The 18,039-nt window shown below is 38.9% G+C and overlaps 2 protein-coding genes across 2 annotated transcripts in view; both read left to right on the top strand.

The window, feature by feature from the left end:
* The window catches only part of LOC125155620 (complement factor H-like), a 30,105-nt gene extending 20,043 nt beyond the window's left edge, over positions 1–10,062 (top strand). Inside the window, exons 7-13 of the mRNA XM_047841076.1 lie at positions 613–795; positions 1,252–1,461; positions 3,315–3,488; positions 4,195–4,371; positions 5,073–5,246; positions 9,020–9,202; positions 9,667–10,062. Coding sequence (XP_047697032.1) covers positions 613–795; positions 1,252–1,461; positions 3,315–3,488; positions 4,195–4,371; positions 5,073–5,246; positions 9,020–9,202; positions 9,667–9,863 — 1,298 coding nt within the window. The 3' untranslated portion in view covers positions 9,864–10,062. The remainder of the gene's footprint in view (positions 1–612; positions 796–1,251; positions 1,462–3,314; positions 3,489–4,194; positions 4,372–5,072; positions 5,247–9,019; positions 9,203–9,666) is intronic.
* A 5,440-nt stretch (positions 10,063–15,502) lies between these two features.
* Positions 15,503–18,039, top strand: part of LOC125155619 (complement factor H-like) — a 109,023-nt gene continuing 106,486 nt past the window's right edge. The window contains exons 1-2 of the mRNA XM_047841073.1: positions 15,503–15,755; positions 16,719–16,909. Coding sequence (XP_047697029.1) covers positions 15,700–15,755; positions 16,719–16,909 — 247 coding nt within the window. The 5' untranslated portion in view covers positions 15,503–15,699. The remainder of the gene's footprint in view (positions 15,756–16,718; positions 16,910–18,039) is intronic.

Below are 18,039 nucleotides of genomic sequence, written 5' to 3'. Positions count from 1 at the left end.
GAAGGAAAGTCAGGCTGTCTAATCCGTTAAACAGGGTGCATTTCATCATCTGTGTATCTCTAAACAGTGTCGGCAACCTAGTCAACAGTATCTCCAGAGTGTTTTGAACTTTAAACAACACACTGTTAATCACTAATGACCATATCTAATTCATGTTTTGCCCAGGAACCTATATCAAATAATTGATCTTTAACTACATGTAATTCTTCCTTTGGCTAATTATTTTCCATTCCACATCTTATATGGGTTTTAATGCAATCACAATACATTTGATTATAGATAGCTGTAATAAGATCCTAATATCAGTATTTATTTAGTGCCTGTTACTGAGTGGATGATTCAGTTAGTACATCGTAATGGTTAGAAATAATTAAAAGAAGTTTTACATAAATTATGCACGATTTATCACAGAAGGAATAAAAGGAAGATACTACCATTAAGACCACGTGTGATGTATTAAAGCGCTCTACAAGCTGAAGAGTATCACATATTTAAGCATAACGTTATTATTTGATCGTTTATGATACATTATTATTGAGTTTTCTCTTTAATTTTTCTCTTTAATATTTTTAACTCTGATTTCATCACGAAATCTAATTTTCATATTTGTAGAAGTACAAATGCAGTCATGCCCACCTCCACCTCAGATTCCCAATGCTCACAATATGGCAACGACGGTAAATTATCAGGATGGAGAAAAAGTATCTGTTGTCTGTCAGGACAATTACATAATTCAGGATGCAGAGGAAATCGTGTGCAAGGATGGAAGATGGCAGTCAATACCACACTGCGTTGGTCAGTAATGCATAACTTGCTTTGTAACATTCTTTCAAATGAGGTTAATACTCCCCTGTGCTTTGTGTAAATGAACAAGATAAGGACCTTTCTGTTTATCTATTTCACTTTATCTTGAAACAGTAAATTGCAATCTAAGTATACAAATCAATCGGCCTTCTTTCACTTCTACTATGAAAGAAACAGACCAAAACTTTGGGTTACTGTGTAAATACCATAGAAAATTTGTTTGTAAGTACCACAGAAAATTTCACTCGTGATGAACAGGACAAGAATGTGGGGGCAGAGTGAACAAGCAGATACTACTGTAGATTTGATGGAGACATGAGCTTGCAAATTCCAGATGTTTTTTAGTTTTTCAGTAATTTAATTTTTCAGATTATTCTTATTTTAAAACCTCAACTAGTATTTGATTACATTTTTCGATTTGAACATTGATCTCTGTTCTTTATACAGAAAAAAGCCCATGTCCTCAACCACCTCAGATAGAACATGGAACCATTAAATCATCTCAATTTTCAGAAGAGATGGACGAACCATTGAAACCTGAGGTTTATGTACATGGCACCAAATTAAATTACATTTGCAAGGATGGTTTCAGGATATCTGGAAAAGATGAGATAACGTGCCACATGGGAAAATGGAGTTCTCCACCTCGGTGTGTAGGTGAGGACAGTATGCAAACCACAATTCTATTTTTGATATAATCCATTAAGCATAATCAATTGTCGTCAAATTCGTGAGAAAGAATCCTTTAGATTTCTAAATATACAAACTCATTTATAGCTAAATATCTAAAATCATTTATATATTTATGTACCTTACCAGCAATTTTGCATAATCAAGTCTATCCTCTTTGCGTTAATTTCATTGACTCATTACAGACTCACTTTGAATTCTGGCAATTGTTTAATGAAAACTAGATGTGTAGTACAGCTAAACCTCTCTGTCCGTATACAAACCGCCTATTCATATTCCTACCCATTTATATATGGAACTTGTACTGATTGCTTTGCCATGAGTTTTTATAAATTTCTTTTGTTTTTCCTATAATGTCATTTGAGTTCTTACAACACATGGTACATAAGATGATTAATTCTCAATGCTCTTCTTTTTATTATTCGCTATTAGTTTGAGAAACACTGATAGTGTCTTTCATAAATATATTGACATTTTTTTTTTTTTATTATTTAAGTTTTAGTTTAAATTCCAGGTAGTTAACATTCAGTGTGATATTAGTTTCAGTTGTAGGATACGGTGATTCAACACTTCCATACAACACTCGGTGCTCATCACAAGTGCCCTCCTTAATCCCCGTCCCCTGCTAAACCCATCCTCCCACCCACCTCCCTTCTGGTAACCGTCACATTGTTCTCTATAATTAAGAGTCTGTTTCTTGGTTTGCCTCTCTCCCTCTCCCCCCAACCCCCCCCCCTTTGCTCATTTGTTTTGTTTCTTAACTTCCACATATAAGTGAAATCATATGTTATTTATCTTTCTCTGACTTATTTCGCTTAGCATTACATTCTGTAGCTCCATCTGTGTCATTGCAAATGGCAAGATTTCTTTCTTTTGTGACTGATTAATATTCCATTGTGTATTTGTACCCCCTCTTCTTTATTCATTCATCTATCAGTGGACACTTGGGCTGCTTCCATATCTCGGCTATTGGAAATAATGCTGCTATAAACATCAAGGCACATGAGTCCCTTTGAAGTAGTATTTTTGTATTCTTTGGGTAAATATCTATTAGTGCAATTGCTGGATCATAGGGTAGTTTGACGTTTAACTTTTTGAGGAATCTTCACCCTGTTTTCCAGAGTGGCTGCACAAGTTTGCATTCCCACACCAACACTGCAGGAGGGTTTCCCTTTCTCCACATCTTTGCCAACACCTGTTGTTTCTTGTGTGTTGATTTTAGCCTATCTGACAGGTGTGAGGTGATATCCCATTGTAGTTTTGAATTGCATCTCCCTGATGATCAGTGATGTTGAGCATCTCTTTATGTGTCTGTTCGTTGTCTGCGTGTCTTCTTTGGATCTATGTCTGTTCTTGCCTTCTGCCCATTTTTAACTGGGTTACGGTTTGGGGGTGTTGAGTTTTATAAGGTCTTTATATATTTTGGTTACTAACGCTTTATCAGTTACATCATTCACAAATATCTTCTCCCTTTCTGTAGCTTGTCTTTTAGTTTTGTTGATTGTTCCCTTCACTGTACACGAGTGTTTTATTTTGATGTAATCCCAATACTTTATTTTTGCTTTTGTTTCCCTTGCCTCAGGAAACCTATCTAGAAAGAAGTCGCTATGGCCGATAATGTACTGACATGTTTAGTTTCAAATTCCTACTCAGGTTGTCAACTGGATACATCAGAATGATGGTTTTAGGAAGCATTTGCACACCATCTCCGTGATATAATTGCAGATCCTGTGTTATTTTTTTCAAATAAAACTGCCAAATAAAGTTTCAGTTTTAGTAAAACATGGAGTCATTCTTTCTTTGTCTCCTTCTTTTTTTAGGACTTTCCTGTGAGCCACCACACTTGATTCCACATGGTATTCTATCTCACGTATCAGACAGTTACCAATATGGAGAAGAAGTAACGTACAAATGCACCAAAGGTTTTGAGATTAATGGACCTGCATTCATAAGATGTTTAGGAGGAAAATGGTCCCATCCACCAGAGTGCAAAAGTATAGTGTATTTAATTTTACTCTACGATTGATAAATATTCTTAATTCAGAGCATAAATGGTACAAATATGAAACTAGGCAGTAATTCCAGAATTTAACAAGGTATCTCTGGGAAGCTGTGGATTCTAGTAGAGAATTAATAGCCGTAGTAATAATAAAAGTGTGACAGCATGAGCCAAATTATTTCACTTTCATGTCACCGTGTGTGCACATTAGACCTCCTGTGATACACATCCTCAGACTTCTCATCTGTGTTCCTGTGTCACAGCTGGTCCCTGCTCATCAATCCCATCATTATTCAATTTACTGTTAGTTTGTCAGTTATCTCCTTGTATGTATATAGTTTTCTGAGATATTTGACACAAATAAAGGTAACAGATTTTGACAGAGGTGAAAATACAAATACATAAGGTAGATGGCTTGTATGGGCAAGAAAGAATTTGAATGCAAGAAGTGTGATCTCAAGCATTACATGTATCCATATCTCTTCAGGCTTACGATGTCATCATCCCCATGTTATACTTTGATAAACATAGGACTATTCAATATAATTAAGCAAGACTTCTAACATATTGTTTCAAGGTATAAAAAAAATTTTGCAAGGTATTCATTGGTTCGATGTGTACCTATTGTTCTACATTATAGTTATTAGCCATTATGTACTTTAAAATATTTACTGAACAAGTACATATTCTTTTTCTTTCAGACACGGATTGTTTTAGCTTACCCGACTTCGGTAATGCCACACCCATAGGCCAGAAGAAGATGTTATATAGGTCAGGAGAAAAAGTGACTTATAAATGTCCAAATAATTACCTTTTGGATGGACCAAATACTATCCAGTGTATTAGCAGCCAATGGATAGGAAAGCCAATATGCAGAGGTACTTCAATGAAATTTTGAAACCTATTTGTGAAAATGTCTTAACTAATATAATATGCAATTCCTTCTAACAGCACTTATGAAATGGACATGGATTATTCTTTTAGGCCAGGTCAAAGAAGTTTATGTTTTAACATAAAGGGATATAATTGTGTACTCAGTGGTCAATCTGAAAGCCCAGTGGTTCTCAAACTGTGGTCTCTGGAAGAACAGAATCAGCATCTTTTGGGAAATGGTTAGAAATGCAAATGTGAATTCACAGGCTTGCTCAGACCTGTGGTGGCAAAAACTCTGGGGCTGCAACCCTGAAAGTGTCTTAACAATTCCCAAGGGATTCAGTGTATACTCCAGTCTAGGAGCCATACCTATAGCCTGTTATATTTACATCCACCTGAATCTCACTGGTGAATTACACATTATGCATTGAAATGTCCTTAAGCGTTTGCAAAAAAGAGTCATTGAAGGCTGTTTTTGTCAATTATACATTTATTTTTCTGTTATTTTGCCAAGTCTTATAAAATAAAATATATTGCTTTATCTCCTTCAGTCTTATATGTAAATTTCTTAAAATTAGCAGCCTTTCATGACAGATTAACTGTTGATTTAAAATCCTCGTAGAGATCTATTTGGAATCCCATTCGTTGATTTGCTATTCAAAATGACCATTATGTTAGAGATGCTACTTTTTTTCTTTCTATTCAGATATTTCCTGTGGGAATCCACCCAGAGTGAAAAATGCTATTATACTGGATGAGATGTCTAAGTATCTACCTGGTCAGAGGGCACGTTATGAATGCATCATACCTTTTTACCTGGTTGGGGGCAGAGAAGTGACATGTTCAAATGGGAACTGGACACAACCACCTCAGTGCCTAGGTAAAGTGTTTTATTTCCCTTAAAATATTCTCTTTAGGGGCGCCTGGGTGGCGCAGTCGGTTGAGCGTCCTACTTCAGCCAGGTCACGATCTCGCAGTCCGTGAGTTCAAGCCCCGCGTCAGGCTCTGGGCTGATGGCTCGGAACCTGGAGCCTGCTTCCGATTCTGTGTCTCCCTCTCTCTCTGCCCCTCCCCCGTTCATGCTCTGTCTCTCTCTGTCCCAAAAATAAATAAAACGTTAAAAAAAAAATTTAAAAAAATATTCTCTTTAAATATTAAGAGAATATTTCAGGGACTAAATATGTTAATATAAATATATAATGAAGTAGTTATTTTGGTTCATTTTTTAATCTCAAATAAAATGATGGTGCTTAAAATCCAGTTTTTTCTTTCAGTGGACTCTTTTGTGGATGTAGTTATTTTATGAAAGATTTGACCAGATTAGGACAGCTGGAATCATGGAAAATTCTCTCTGGGTTAAGCATTAAGATCCTCGGTTATTTCCTGAGGAATAAATGTATTAAAGATACATTGAGGACATTTGACAGCTCCATGAAATTCCACTTGGAGACATGGAATCCGCAGCTGGGGCGTGATCACAGAACTTGATACAAATTTGGGCTTCTTCAGCGTGTGGATTATATTTAAAGGAAGGTTACTAGTTGAGCTCAACCCAGGAATTAGTGTATACTGAAGAAAAAGTCTGAGAACTTGATCATAGGACACTCCAGCATTTAGAGTTTACGAAAGAAGGGGAGCCAACAAAGGAGATACTATAGCCACTTGTTTTTCAAATCCACTTTCGCCTGGCATATATATTTTCCAGTCTTTTACTTTGATCCCACCTATGTCTTCGTGTTTAAAGTGAGTTTCTTTAGACGCCAGACGGTTGGTTCTTGTTTATGTGTGCCCTCTGCCATTTCAGTCTTTTCACTGAAGTATTTAAACCACTTACACTTAAAGTAGTTTTTGATAGATTAGGGGCTGTGTCAGGCATTTTACTGTTTGTTTTGTGTTTCCTGTTTCTCACTTCCATTTCCTTTCTTCTCATCACTGTAGATTTTTGAAACATCTTAAAATAATATTATTTTGACACCTCTATATTGTTTGGGGGCGTGTCTCATTGTATAGTTTCATTAGTGGTTGCCCTAATATTAAGATGTACATAGATAGCTTATCACTCCTCCCGGAATTGACATTTTACCACTTCAAGTGAAATGTGGAAACCTTACTTCGATTTAGGTCCATTTATCCTCCCCACATTTTATTTTATTTTACTTTTTTTTTTTTTTTTTTTTTTTTTTTTTTAAGTAGGCTTCACAGCCAGCGTGGAACCCATTGCAGGGCTTGAACTCACCACCCTGAGATCAAGACTTGAGCTGAGATCAAGAGTCAGGTGCTTAAGTGACTAAAACCCTCAGGCACCTCTTACCCTCCCACATTTTAAACATAAATACCTTTTGTGGGGGTTGGGGGGGGATAAATGTTAAGTGTTTCTTCTACATATGTTGAGCACTATAGGAAATGACACAATGTTGCACAAACATCCAATATAACAAACTCCTTAGGAAAAAGAGTCTATTATATTTACCCTTATTTTTCTCAGCTGCCTTGTTCTTTCTTCCTGCGTGAAGTCTCAGTCCTCCTTCTGTTATCTTTTCGGTACTATTTGAAGAATTCCTTTAGCAATTCTTTAAAGATAGATCTGCTGGAGATATTTTCCCCCTTTTCCATTGTCTCAGAAGGTCTTTATTTCTCCCTTGTATCCTAAGGATGGCATCACTGGATGTGGCATTCAGAGATGACAGTTTCTTTTCTTCTAGCACTTGAGAAACGTTGTCACTTCTCTCTGGCTCCATGGACACAGATGAGAACCCCACGGACACTTGAACCCTTTTTCCCTTAGAGGTTTGCCTAATTTCTGTGTAGCTGCTTTTGAGATTTTTCCTTTTCTTTAGTTTTCCTCAGTTTGATTATGATGTATCTTGGCTTGAATTTCTTTAGGATTGTCCTGTTTGGCTTTTTCAGTATGAATGTTTATGCCTTGTGCCCAACAGGGGAAATTTTCAGCCATTATTGTTTGAGGGTTTTTTGTTTGTTTGTTTGTTTGTTTGCTTGTTTGTTTTCATCTCTAACCCCTTTCTTTTCTCTTTCTGGTTGTCCAGTCTTTTGCTATACTCTTACTGGTCCCTGAAGCCCTGTCCACTTTTGTTTGTTTTCAAAGTGAGTAGTCTGTATTCTGTATTCGAGTTTATTTATCCTTCTGTCATCTGTAACCCATGATAGAGCCCATCCAGTGAGGATTTTTAAAAATCCATTATTCTATTTTTCTGTTCTATAATTCCCATTGGATTTTGAAAAACCATCACTAAATAATTCCATTATCTGTGTCATCTCGATGTTGCCATGTGTTGATTATCTTTTCTCTTTTGAGGTTTTCCTGGTCTTTGGCATAATGAGTGATGTTTTTCTCTCTTTTTTTAAAGGTGTATTTATTTTAGGAAAGTGAGCACTCATTCCAGTGTGTGAGCAGGGGAGGGGCAGAGAGAGGGAGAGAGAATCCCAAGCAGGCTCCTCTCTGCCAGCACAGAGCCCAACACAGGGCTCAAACTCACGAACCGTGAGATCGTGACCTGTGTGCAAATCAAGAGTTGGATGCTCAACCCACTGAGCCACCCAGGCACCCCTACAATGAATGATTTTCAGTTGTATTCTAGACATTTGGGATATTATGTTTTAAGGCTCCGGATTTTATTGATATCTCTTATTTATCAGGCCTCCAAAACTGCCAGAGTGCAAGTCCAGACTTCCCTCTTGGCCTCCACTGACACCATGGAAAGTGGAGAGGCGTCTTGTTCCCTGAGTGTGGATAGAAGTCTGGGCACCTCACGTGGCCTGTGTTGATCACTGTTGATCTCTGAGCAACAGGTGGAGAGGAATGGTCAAGGTTTCTTGATGATGTTTTTTCGGAGTTATTCGAATACTGTAAAAAATACTTCTGTCTTGTTAGAATACTCCTTTCCTGGGCCTTTGGCTAAAGAGAGAAGGCAATTCTTGGAATTTTTTTTTCCATGAACTTAATATTGTTTCTGGGTTCCAGTCTTCTTCAGTGCTCAGTCCAGGATCCATAGAAGAGACAATGAAAACCCAAACTCACTAACTACAGTGTAATTCCTTGAATCCCAAGGTCTCTGATTAGTTCGATATCTACTCTGCATCTTCCATAATCCCTTTTATTGTTTTTTATGATACGTTCAGGGTTTTTAGTTTTACTTAGCAAAGGGATTAGCAGAAATGTTTCTACCTCACCTTGTCCAGAATAGGAGGCCAACAATTCCCTTTCACATTATACAAATTTGTAATTCTTTGACTTAATTAAAGCTGATGTTTCTTTTGTAATAACAATGAAAGTCAATACACAGCGACTTGAGATCCAATAGACACTACAATATGTTGTAACTAATGAGAAAATTTCTTTGTGTATATTAGCTCTCCATCTGTCTGGCATTTATTCACTAGGGAAAATATTTTTTAATACCAGAATACTGCAAAGCAGACAATTTGTTAATGCTTTATGTGTGCTTTCATGTGGGATAAAAGGAAGTGCTTAAAAGTGTTCTTCTCAGTTTAAGTGATTAGAATTTCTCCAATGAATCATTTCTGTCAGCAGAAATCACAAGTCTTGATGTTGTATATTATGCTATATTTTTATTTGCTTTACTTTACCCTGTTTCTCTTTGGATGTTCAATAAATCAAATAATATTCTTTTTTAGACCCTAAAGAAAAATGTGGGCCCCCTCCGGCTATTGACAATGGAGACATGACCACATTCCCAACATCAGAATATGCTCCAGGGTCATCTGTTGAGTACCAGTGCCAGTCCTTGTATGTGCTTGAGGGAAACAAGGTCATCACATGCAGATATGGACAGTGGTCAGAACCGCCAAAGTGCTTGGGTAAATATCTTAATATTCACCTGGATCCTGGGAAAATCACTATAATGAGAAAGGTGTTTTGCTTTATTAACAGAATATTCATGGATTAACCACAATCATTCTATCAAATGTTTGACTACCAAATATTAATATGTGAAGAAATAAAATTAGAAAAAAAGTCTTATTCAAGCAACCACAGCCACAAAATATTCTTTAATGAAAGCTCTTCCTATTGTTATTGACATGATGCATCTTTCATTATAACATTTAATTAGCACACCTTAAACACAGTACCTCATTTTTACATCGTTAATCATTTAAAATGATTTACATCTATGTGATGGATTTTCAATGAACTGGTTGGAAAAGGTTTTGAGAACAAAGCCCTGGACCAGTGCAGACAATTCTACTTTGAAAGTCTGAAATTCTGTGGAAAATATTTGTTTACTACTTAATGCTTATGTTCATTTTTTTTAAATCTTCAGATGTTTGTATGGTATCCGAAGAAACCATGAGAAAACATAACATACAATTAGGATGGCCTTCTAAGAAAAAGAGATATTTCCAAACAAGGGAAACTGTTCAATTTCAATGTAATCCTGGATATCGTAGACAGACATCACAACAAACATTCCGAGCAACCTGTTGGGACGGGAAACTGACCTATCCTGTTTGTGTATAAAATATGGTTAAGATGCAGTCCTAAAATTAAAACATGTACATTTATTCAAATTTTTCATGCTTATTTTGTCAGGTATTGTTAAACTCCTTTATATTCATATCAGAATTTGTGTTAAATATTTCATGGATGATGTAATATAATCTGAGAAGTGAATAAATCACTTCTTAAAGGCACTTCATTAAAACTTGGCAAACCAAAATGCTTTGTGTCCTATTAAAAAAATATCTATGACAAGAAATGAGATTCAATCACTTCAGTGACGACTTCTATGCATCTTTCTCCTACCTTTCTCAAATCTTCCTCGGTAACTTCTGAGGCTTCCTGAGACCGTCCGTTTTGGAGGAAATGGGAGAAAAGGCTTTTCCATCTTCAAAATAGTTTCACTTCAGAAACACTTCAAAACCTAACTATGTCATACCTATGTTAACACGATGGAAGTAGTTATTACTTACTTTTTTTTTTTTTTTTTTCAACGTTTATTTATTTTTGGGACAGAGAGAGACAGAGCATGAACGGGGGAGGGGCAGAGAGAGAGGGAGACACAGAATCGGAAACCGGCCCCAGGCTCTGAGCTGTCTTCACAGAGCCCGACGCGGGGCTCGAACTCACGGACCGCGAGATCGTGACCTGGCTGAAGTCGGACGCTTAACCGACTGCGCCACCCAGGCGCCCCAGTTATTACTTACTTTTGCTTATCTATCAAAAACAGATATACCAAAAAAATAATGGAATACATGATCTCCTACAAGATAACTCTCTAGCACAATAAAAATTAAAGAAAGAATAAAGGGAGATTAGAATCGAACTGGGTACATAACTATGATAACATGACATGAAAAGTAACAAAAAATCTGATGTCAAGTGTAAACACACACAGTGTGCTTTGAACACTGAATAAATATTTATAAAACAAAGATTGTCAGGAAGCACAATAAAAAATTGACAGCAGAATTTAGAGAAACTAGGGTTAAGAGTAGCTGTTTAACTTCTTAATACTAACCTGCATTCTGCATTGTATCTGTCTTTAATATACATCACCTTTGAACCACAAGAATATGTTGTTTTAAAATAAAGATAAAGTAAGGCAATACATGTTGAGAACTATGAAGACCTCTTTGGTAATGATGTTCAAATCTAATGACATCTCCACGATTTTGCTGGTATAGAGAGTTTTGAACACATTCAACCACAAGAGTCTGAAATGCAATTTTTAAATTCATACATTTCAAACAACATAAACAGTTAAAATCAATTGACCGAAAACATTTTTAACTTCTACAAAAACATGAAATTTTTAGGATGAAAATAAAGATATAATCAAGGTAAAAGTATTTTTGTTTAATATATGAAATTTATTGTCAAATTGGTTTCCATACAACACCCAGTGCTCATCCAAGGTAAAAGTATCTTAAGGTGATATCTTCTTCCTTCATTTGCATCAAGTCAAGTGGTATTCTCAGAATGAGAAACCAGGCTGTCTCTACTGGAGCCGATTTATCTAAATCTGAATCACAAATGACAGTCAGTTTTCTCACATTTAAAGGAACATTGTTACAATCCACAAGTTATCTTTGCTGTCAATATTGGTGTATATACTATTTCTCCAGAACCTTTCACCCAAAGCTTGTGGAATGTATGTATGACACTTGCCTTGTAACCAATATGGCCTATAACCAATTATTTTCGTTTTTGGCTGCGAAATAGCAACTTTTAAGATTAATCTAATATTTTTCTGCATTTATTGCCATTCCCATGTAAAGATGACTGTTGATTTGCCAACTCCTTAATACTTTTACCTAAAAAGATTTGGTAAATGTTTATATTTGCTCTTTAATTTCCAATTTTTGGAGTAAGGACTTGATAAAGCCACCTTCTGATGGCTTTAGAGATATTTGTTCTTTTTCTTTTTCTTTTGTTAAAAGTTGTATCAGTGGGGAGCCTGGGTAGCTCAGTTGGTTGAGCATCTGGCTAGATTTTGGCTCAGTTCATGATCCCAGGGTCATGGGATTGAGCCCTGGGCTCCAGCTCAGCCTCTGTGCTGAGTGTGGAGCCTGTTTAAGATTCTTGCTCTCTCTCCCTTTGCCCCTCTCCCACCCATTGAGTTCTCACTCTCAAAAAAAAAAAAAAAAAAAATAATAATAATAATAAATTTAAAAATTTAACAAAATAATAAATGTATCAGCATGAATTCATGAATTTTTATTTATTCAACTGTCACAATTAAATATAGTCATTATTTCTGAAGCTCAAATTATCCCAAATTTGGCTAGTGAGAGCCTCTTGAAATGAGCTCCTTATTGCTTTGTTGTACCCCATTATTCTTTGAGCATTTCTTTTCTTTTTAGTACAACATGATGATCCAGGCTTGCTGTATACTTCCCTGCCCAATATCTGTAAGCATACATGTTTCCAAAAAGGTCTGAATCTTTTTTTTTAATGTTTATTTATTTTTGAGAGAGAGAGAGAGAGAGAGATAGGGCATGAGTGGGGGAGGGGCAGAGAGAGGGGGAGACACAGAATCTAAAACAGGCTCCAGGCTCTGAGCTGTCAGCACAGAGCCAGACGCAGGGAGTGAACCCATGAACCACGGGATTGTGACCTGAGTGGAGGTCGGACACTTAACCAACTGAGCCACCCAGGCACCCGTGATTCTTTTTACTGGGAAATAGTGTTTAGAATCCAACTATTGTGCCCTTGGTACTAAATAGGAATATTTTACAATAAGAACTTGATAATAGTGACCTTCTGATAGCTTTACATATATACACATTTTTTAAATTTTTTTAAATGTTTATTTATTTTTGAGAGAGACAGAAATAGAATGCGAGTGGGTTGGGGCAGAGAGAGGGGGAGACACAGAATCTGAAGCAGGCTCCAGGCTCTGAGCTGTCAGCCCACAGCCCAACGCGGGATGTGAACTCAGAGCAGCGAGATGATGACCTGAGCTGAAGTCAGATGCTCAACCGACTGAGCCACCCAGGTGCACCATATATATATATATATATATATATAATATATATATTATATATATAATATATATTATATATATAATATATATTATATATATAATATATATAATATATATAATATATATATTATATATATAAAATATATTACATATATATATATATTTTTAATTAATCACCGGGGCACCTGGGTGGCTCAGTCAGTGGAGCATCCAACACGATTTTGGTTCAGGTCATGGGATCGAGCCCAGGGCTTGAGCTCTGGGCTGTGTGCTGAGTGGGGAGCCTGCTTAAGATTCTTTCTCTCTTTCCATTTTCCCCACTCTCCCCACCGAGCTCTCCTCTCTCTCTCAAAATAGTAAATAAATAAATAAATAAATAAATAAATAAATAAATAAATAAATAATCAGCATGGATTTCTGAATTGTTATTTATTCAATTTGTCATAATTCATTCTACACATTGTCTTTGAAGTTCAAATTATCCCAAATTTGGCTAGTTGAGAGCCTCTTGAAACTAGCTGCTGATTGCTTTGTTATACCCCATTATTCTTTGAGCATTTCTTAAGACAACATGATGTTCCAGGCTCGCTGGGTATTTCCCTGCCCAATGTCTGTAAGCATACACCTTTCCAAAGGGGTCTGATTCCTTTTACTGGGAAATAGTGTTTAGAGCCCAAGAATTGTACCATCCTGTGAAGAGAATTATGTTGAAATAGAAATGTTCAACACTGTGGAAACGTCTTTAAATGTCTTCTTGCTTGACAGAAGACTGAAATAGAAGTGATATTTAAAATTCATTTGCTCCTACTGGATCTTACAATTCAAGGTTAATAACACAGGGTTAAAAACTTTCTAGTACATTTTCTGTCTCTTTACTCACATATTCTTATATTTCAATATTTGCAAAAATAATATAAAAAGTTTAATGCAAACGTTACTACTACCAGGTAAACTGCTGAATGAAGGTTACAATGTCTTTGCATTTATTTTGTCCCAGAATGTTCAACTCTGAATGTAAGTACTCTCTTCCTAAATGACTTCAAATAATCCTTATCTCTGATTGGTTCACTTCCCAACTTAATACAGTTTTACATTTATTTGCATTCATATTTTAATTTTAAATCATGCTTCTTCCTCTATTAAGCTAAACTTTTTAGATATGAAAAACAGCTACATGTTTCAAAAGTCAAAGTCACATGACAAGGCTCTCTGAAGAGTAAGCTTTTTCCATCATTTATCTGTTTCCTCATTTAATAAAGTTATATTTTTATTAGTTTCTGTCATCCTCCCAGTGTTTATTACTCTCCTTTTTTCAATATATAGAAGGGAGGTGATTTTACACATTTATCTGTACCTTGCTGTTTTCGTATTATCATTCTAATCTTCTCTTGAATAGCCTTCCTCAGCTCCCTGCACAGAGGCTGCCTCAGTAGCTGTGCTGCGGTAGACACTGGTCACCAGCACAGTCTGGATCAAGCGTCCCCACATGTGGCTGCGTTGGGAGCCAGAAGGGAAAAGGCTGTCTGGCACTGCCCTCCTCTGGGCTCCTCTGACGTTGGCCTTGTCGCTGGAGTGCTTGATTATAAAGGCCTCCTAGGTCAGAAGGGTAGGAGGAGCCCAAGTTGCGCCTGGCCCCAGACCACGTTAGGGGCCCTTGTAAGAATCCTGGTGGCGGGCAGACACTGGGAGACCTAATCTTTGGACGCCCAGTGTGAAATCCTCCTTTGTGTAACTGTGTCAGCGAACGAGCAATTAGTATTTATTTCTTGGTGGATGGACACTCTGCCCTTAACCGTTCCCATACGCAAAAATTAACCTAGTAGGAGCCAAGACCCCAGGTCTTTAAATCCATGCCTCCAGGGCACACAGCAGTCCCTTTCAGGGAAACCCAAAACTTCACACCTGTCAGAGTTTTGAAAAACATGACTGCAAATTTGCAAAACATTGTGTAACCCATCACACTCATTACCTCAATCGTTTCTCATGGAAACCCTATGACGTAGGTACTCCATGCACATCTTTCAGAGAATGCAAGGGTTTTAGAAAGAATAAGCCGTTGGCCCAATATCACGTTGCTAGGGAGAAGCCAAGCCATAACCTGACCCTAATGTGGCTCACATTTTTTTTTTTTTTAATAAGCAACGTGAATAATTTAATTAGTTTTGGAAACCCCTCTCTCCCCAGGTAACACCTGACGCAAATGCAATAACGCTTTGCAAAAGTTACCTACAGGTGGTCAAAAATATTTTAAAACAGATTTGAAGATTGTTTGTAGTGTTTTTACTCATAACATGAGGCGCAAACCTTGGACGAGGGCGGATTCCCCGTATTGCTATCACCCCATGTAAATTTAAACCTAAAGAGAAAATTCGGAGACTTCCTAGCGTGCCATTAAATGCAAAGACAAACAAAGCCCTTAAGAAAACCATTCGGGAGGGCTACGAAACGAATAAAACACAAGGGTCAATTACTTCTGTGGGGCTGAATTAAACTGAAGGGAAGTCAAGACGCCCTAACGCCTTGAGCGGCAATAGACAGAGGCACCCTAGCCACCGCGGGACCCCTGCAAGCGCGCAGGAGCCAGCCAGTCGCGCAGGCGCAGGGCCGGAGCGGGAATGCGCCCCGCCTTCCCCGGGCCCCGCCCCCCCGCTTCAGTTCCGGGTCCTGTCAGTAGGGGCGGCCGCGGTCTGGGCAGCGGCCAAAGGCGCGCAGCTGCGCGGCCCGGGTTTCCAGCCGGGCGTCTTTCCCGGCCGGGCCCCAGCATGGCTGCCCCCAGGGTTGCGGGTGGGGACGGTGCCGCGTTGTCGCGTTCCTGACGGCCCCTGGCGTCTGTGCTCTCCTTCTCTTCCCCAGGCCACTCCAGCAGACATGTTTGCCAAGGCCTTTCGGGTCAAGTCCAACACGGCCATCAAGGGGTCGGACAGGTGAGGGAGAGAAGGGCCCTGTTCCGCCCACCAGGACACCCAGCCATTTCTCCATCCCGGCTGGCCCACAACCGTCTTTGGACTAGCTCAGCCGACCCGGGGTGGAGGCCGAGGGGTCCAGCGGGGGAAGGGACCCCAGGGGACCAGGCTGGAATAGACACGTTTTGAGGGTGAAGACGGGGAGGAGGCCTGATTTATCTCCCAGGCTATCTTTTGGATATTGTAGTTCATTTAAAGGAAAACGTAATTCAATGAGCGCTTACTGACTGCGATCTATAGAAGGTATTGCTGAGGGCGCCAAAAAAGAAAGAAAGGAAAGAAGGAAGAAAGACAGACGGACAGGGTGCCACTCTCCTAAGAGCTTAGAGTCCCTGAGGAGAAGTCAGATGGGGAACCGAGAACTACAACGATAGGAGGAAAAGTGTCTAGTGATTACTTCTGGCAGGAGAGACAGACAGATGGAGGGAGAGGTGAGGGAGAATTAAGGGACATGTTTTGAGAAGAACCGTATCTGTTCAGACAGTGTCGCAAACGCAGATAGCACGTTGCGAATTTTGGACCCCGTGTTCTATAGTTGTCACTCTTGGTGCCCTGGTATAGCTTTTTAACCATCTGGACAGGTTTGCCAAGCATAGAGAGAAGGAAGTGGGCTCGAGGGCTAGGCATAGAGGCAGGAAGGCAGGGCTGAATTTCCAAAGTCAGGCTAACTTGGTTACTGCCTGGATCTCACTTTCCCTCTTTGTTCGTAAAATGGAAAGTCTTGCCCCCAAGAATATGTGCCAATAGAGGAGACATGGGATGTGAAAGAGAATAGGATGTTTTGGAAGAGTGTACAAGAGTAGGGCATCATAAAGCAGTTTTTCCTTGGCCCCTTGATTTGATAGTAAGTCCTTCCGAATCCTTTGCATTTCTCAAAATGCATCCAGGCACGATTCATACCACTCATTGGTTTGCTTTCTGCAGGAGAAAGCTTCGGGCTCATGTGATGGCTGCTTTCCCCACTCTAGGAACGGATCAGGTCTCTGTGTTGGTACCTGGAAAGGAGGAGCTCACCATTGTGAAACTGTATGCTCACAGAGGGGATGCAGTGACTGTGTACGTGAGCGGTGGTAACCCCATCCTGTTCGAAGTGGAGAAAAATCTGTATCCGACAGGTATGGCAACGGGATGGACGTGGCCATTACTGTAATCCTTGCCTGGCATCCGTTTCTCCTTATTTCTTTCATTCACCTGCTTTACTCAAAACAGTAAGTGCCAAATCTCCCAGTACCATCCGTAAGAATCGTTTCGGGCCCAGTGTCCCTAGACTTGGGTCTTTCAAGGTCGAAACTTACTGCCGTAGGAGGGAGAATGAAAGGGCCAATACAGAAAGAGCGTGGTTGCCAAAAGATCTTCTGAGATGAAGGAATAGTAGTTCCTAGTGGGTTAACTAGGGATGGAGCAGGGGTCTCGAAAAGGGTGGCATTTCAGGACATGTAGGAAATACGTCTTAAAACGATGACTGGCAGGATTTTCTTTAGAGACTGAAAAGATCCTGTGATAGGCAAGAAGCTGGGTTAATGAAACCACGTACCCAGCTGTCTTAGTGATGTACTCCCATTGAGATACCTCTCAGGGATTCTTCCTTCGGCTCTATCTGGCTCTCAGGATCCTTTGCCTTCTCTCCTTGTGACAGAACTCAGACATCTAGGGTCCTTTTGTCTCTAGCTGCTGACACCTGCTTTGTCACTGGGGCTTTTCTTGCCCTAAGCTGGGCTGCAGCAGGGTAGGGTGGTCTCCTTGGGCCGCTCCTGCCCCCACCCCTCTTTGCTGCTTTTTGATCTAAGGGTTTTTACCACTAATCACTATGAAAACAGAGGAAATACAAACAATAAACATGTGGAAATTTCCAAATTGTTTACAGGCTGGTGCCCTGTTCTTAGTCTACTTGTTTCTGAGGTCACAAATGGAATCCTCCTTGGTGTTTGTCCCTGCTTTTCCTGCTGTTCCCATTTCTACAACTACAATCAGGTGGAATGATGGGGCCTCCCAGTCTCAGGTGACATCCAGGTTTTTAAGAATCTACCTTCTTCATTCCAATAGCAAAGCCTGTGGGCCCACTGCCTTCCTGTTATTTCCTAAGCATAGCCACAGAAGATTTCCTTAGTCACTGAGGAGAGAGCTTTAAAGACAAGAGAGTGATTACCATTTATAATTTTTAAAAATTATATTCACATGTACTTTTGTATATATGTATACTTTTTCAATCTTTAGTAGTTTTACCACCTTCACAAGTGTGGAAATT

Source organism: Prionailurus viverrinus, chromosome F1 (genome assembly GCF_022837055.1).
Source record: "Prionailurus viverrinus isolate Anna chromosome F1, UM_Priviv_1.0, whole genome shotgun sequence".
Taxonomy (NCBI): Eukaryota; Metazoa; Chordata; class Mammalia; order Carnivora; family Felidae; genus Prionailurus; species Prionailurus viverrinus.
The sequence above is the reverse complement of the archived record's forward strand: the minus strand, read 5'-3'. Positions and strand labels throughout refer to the sequence as shown.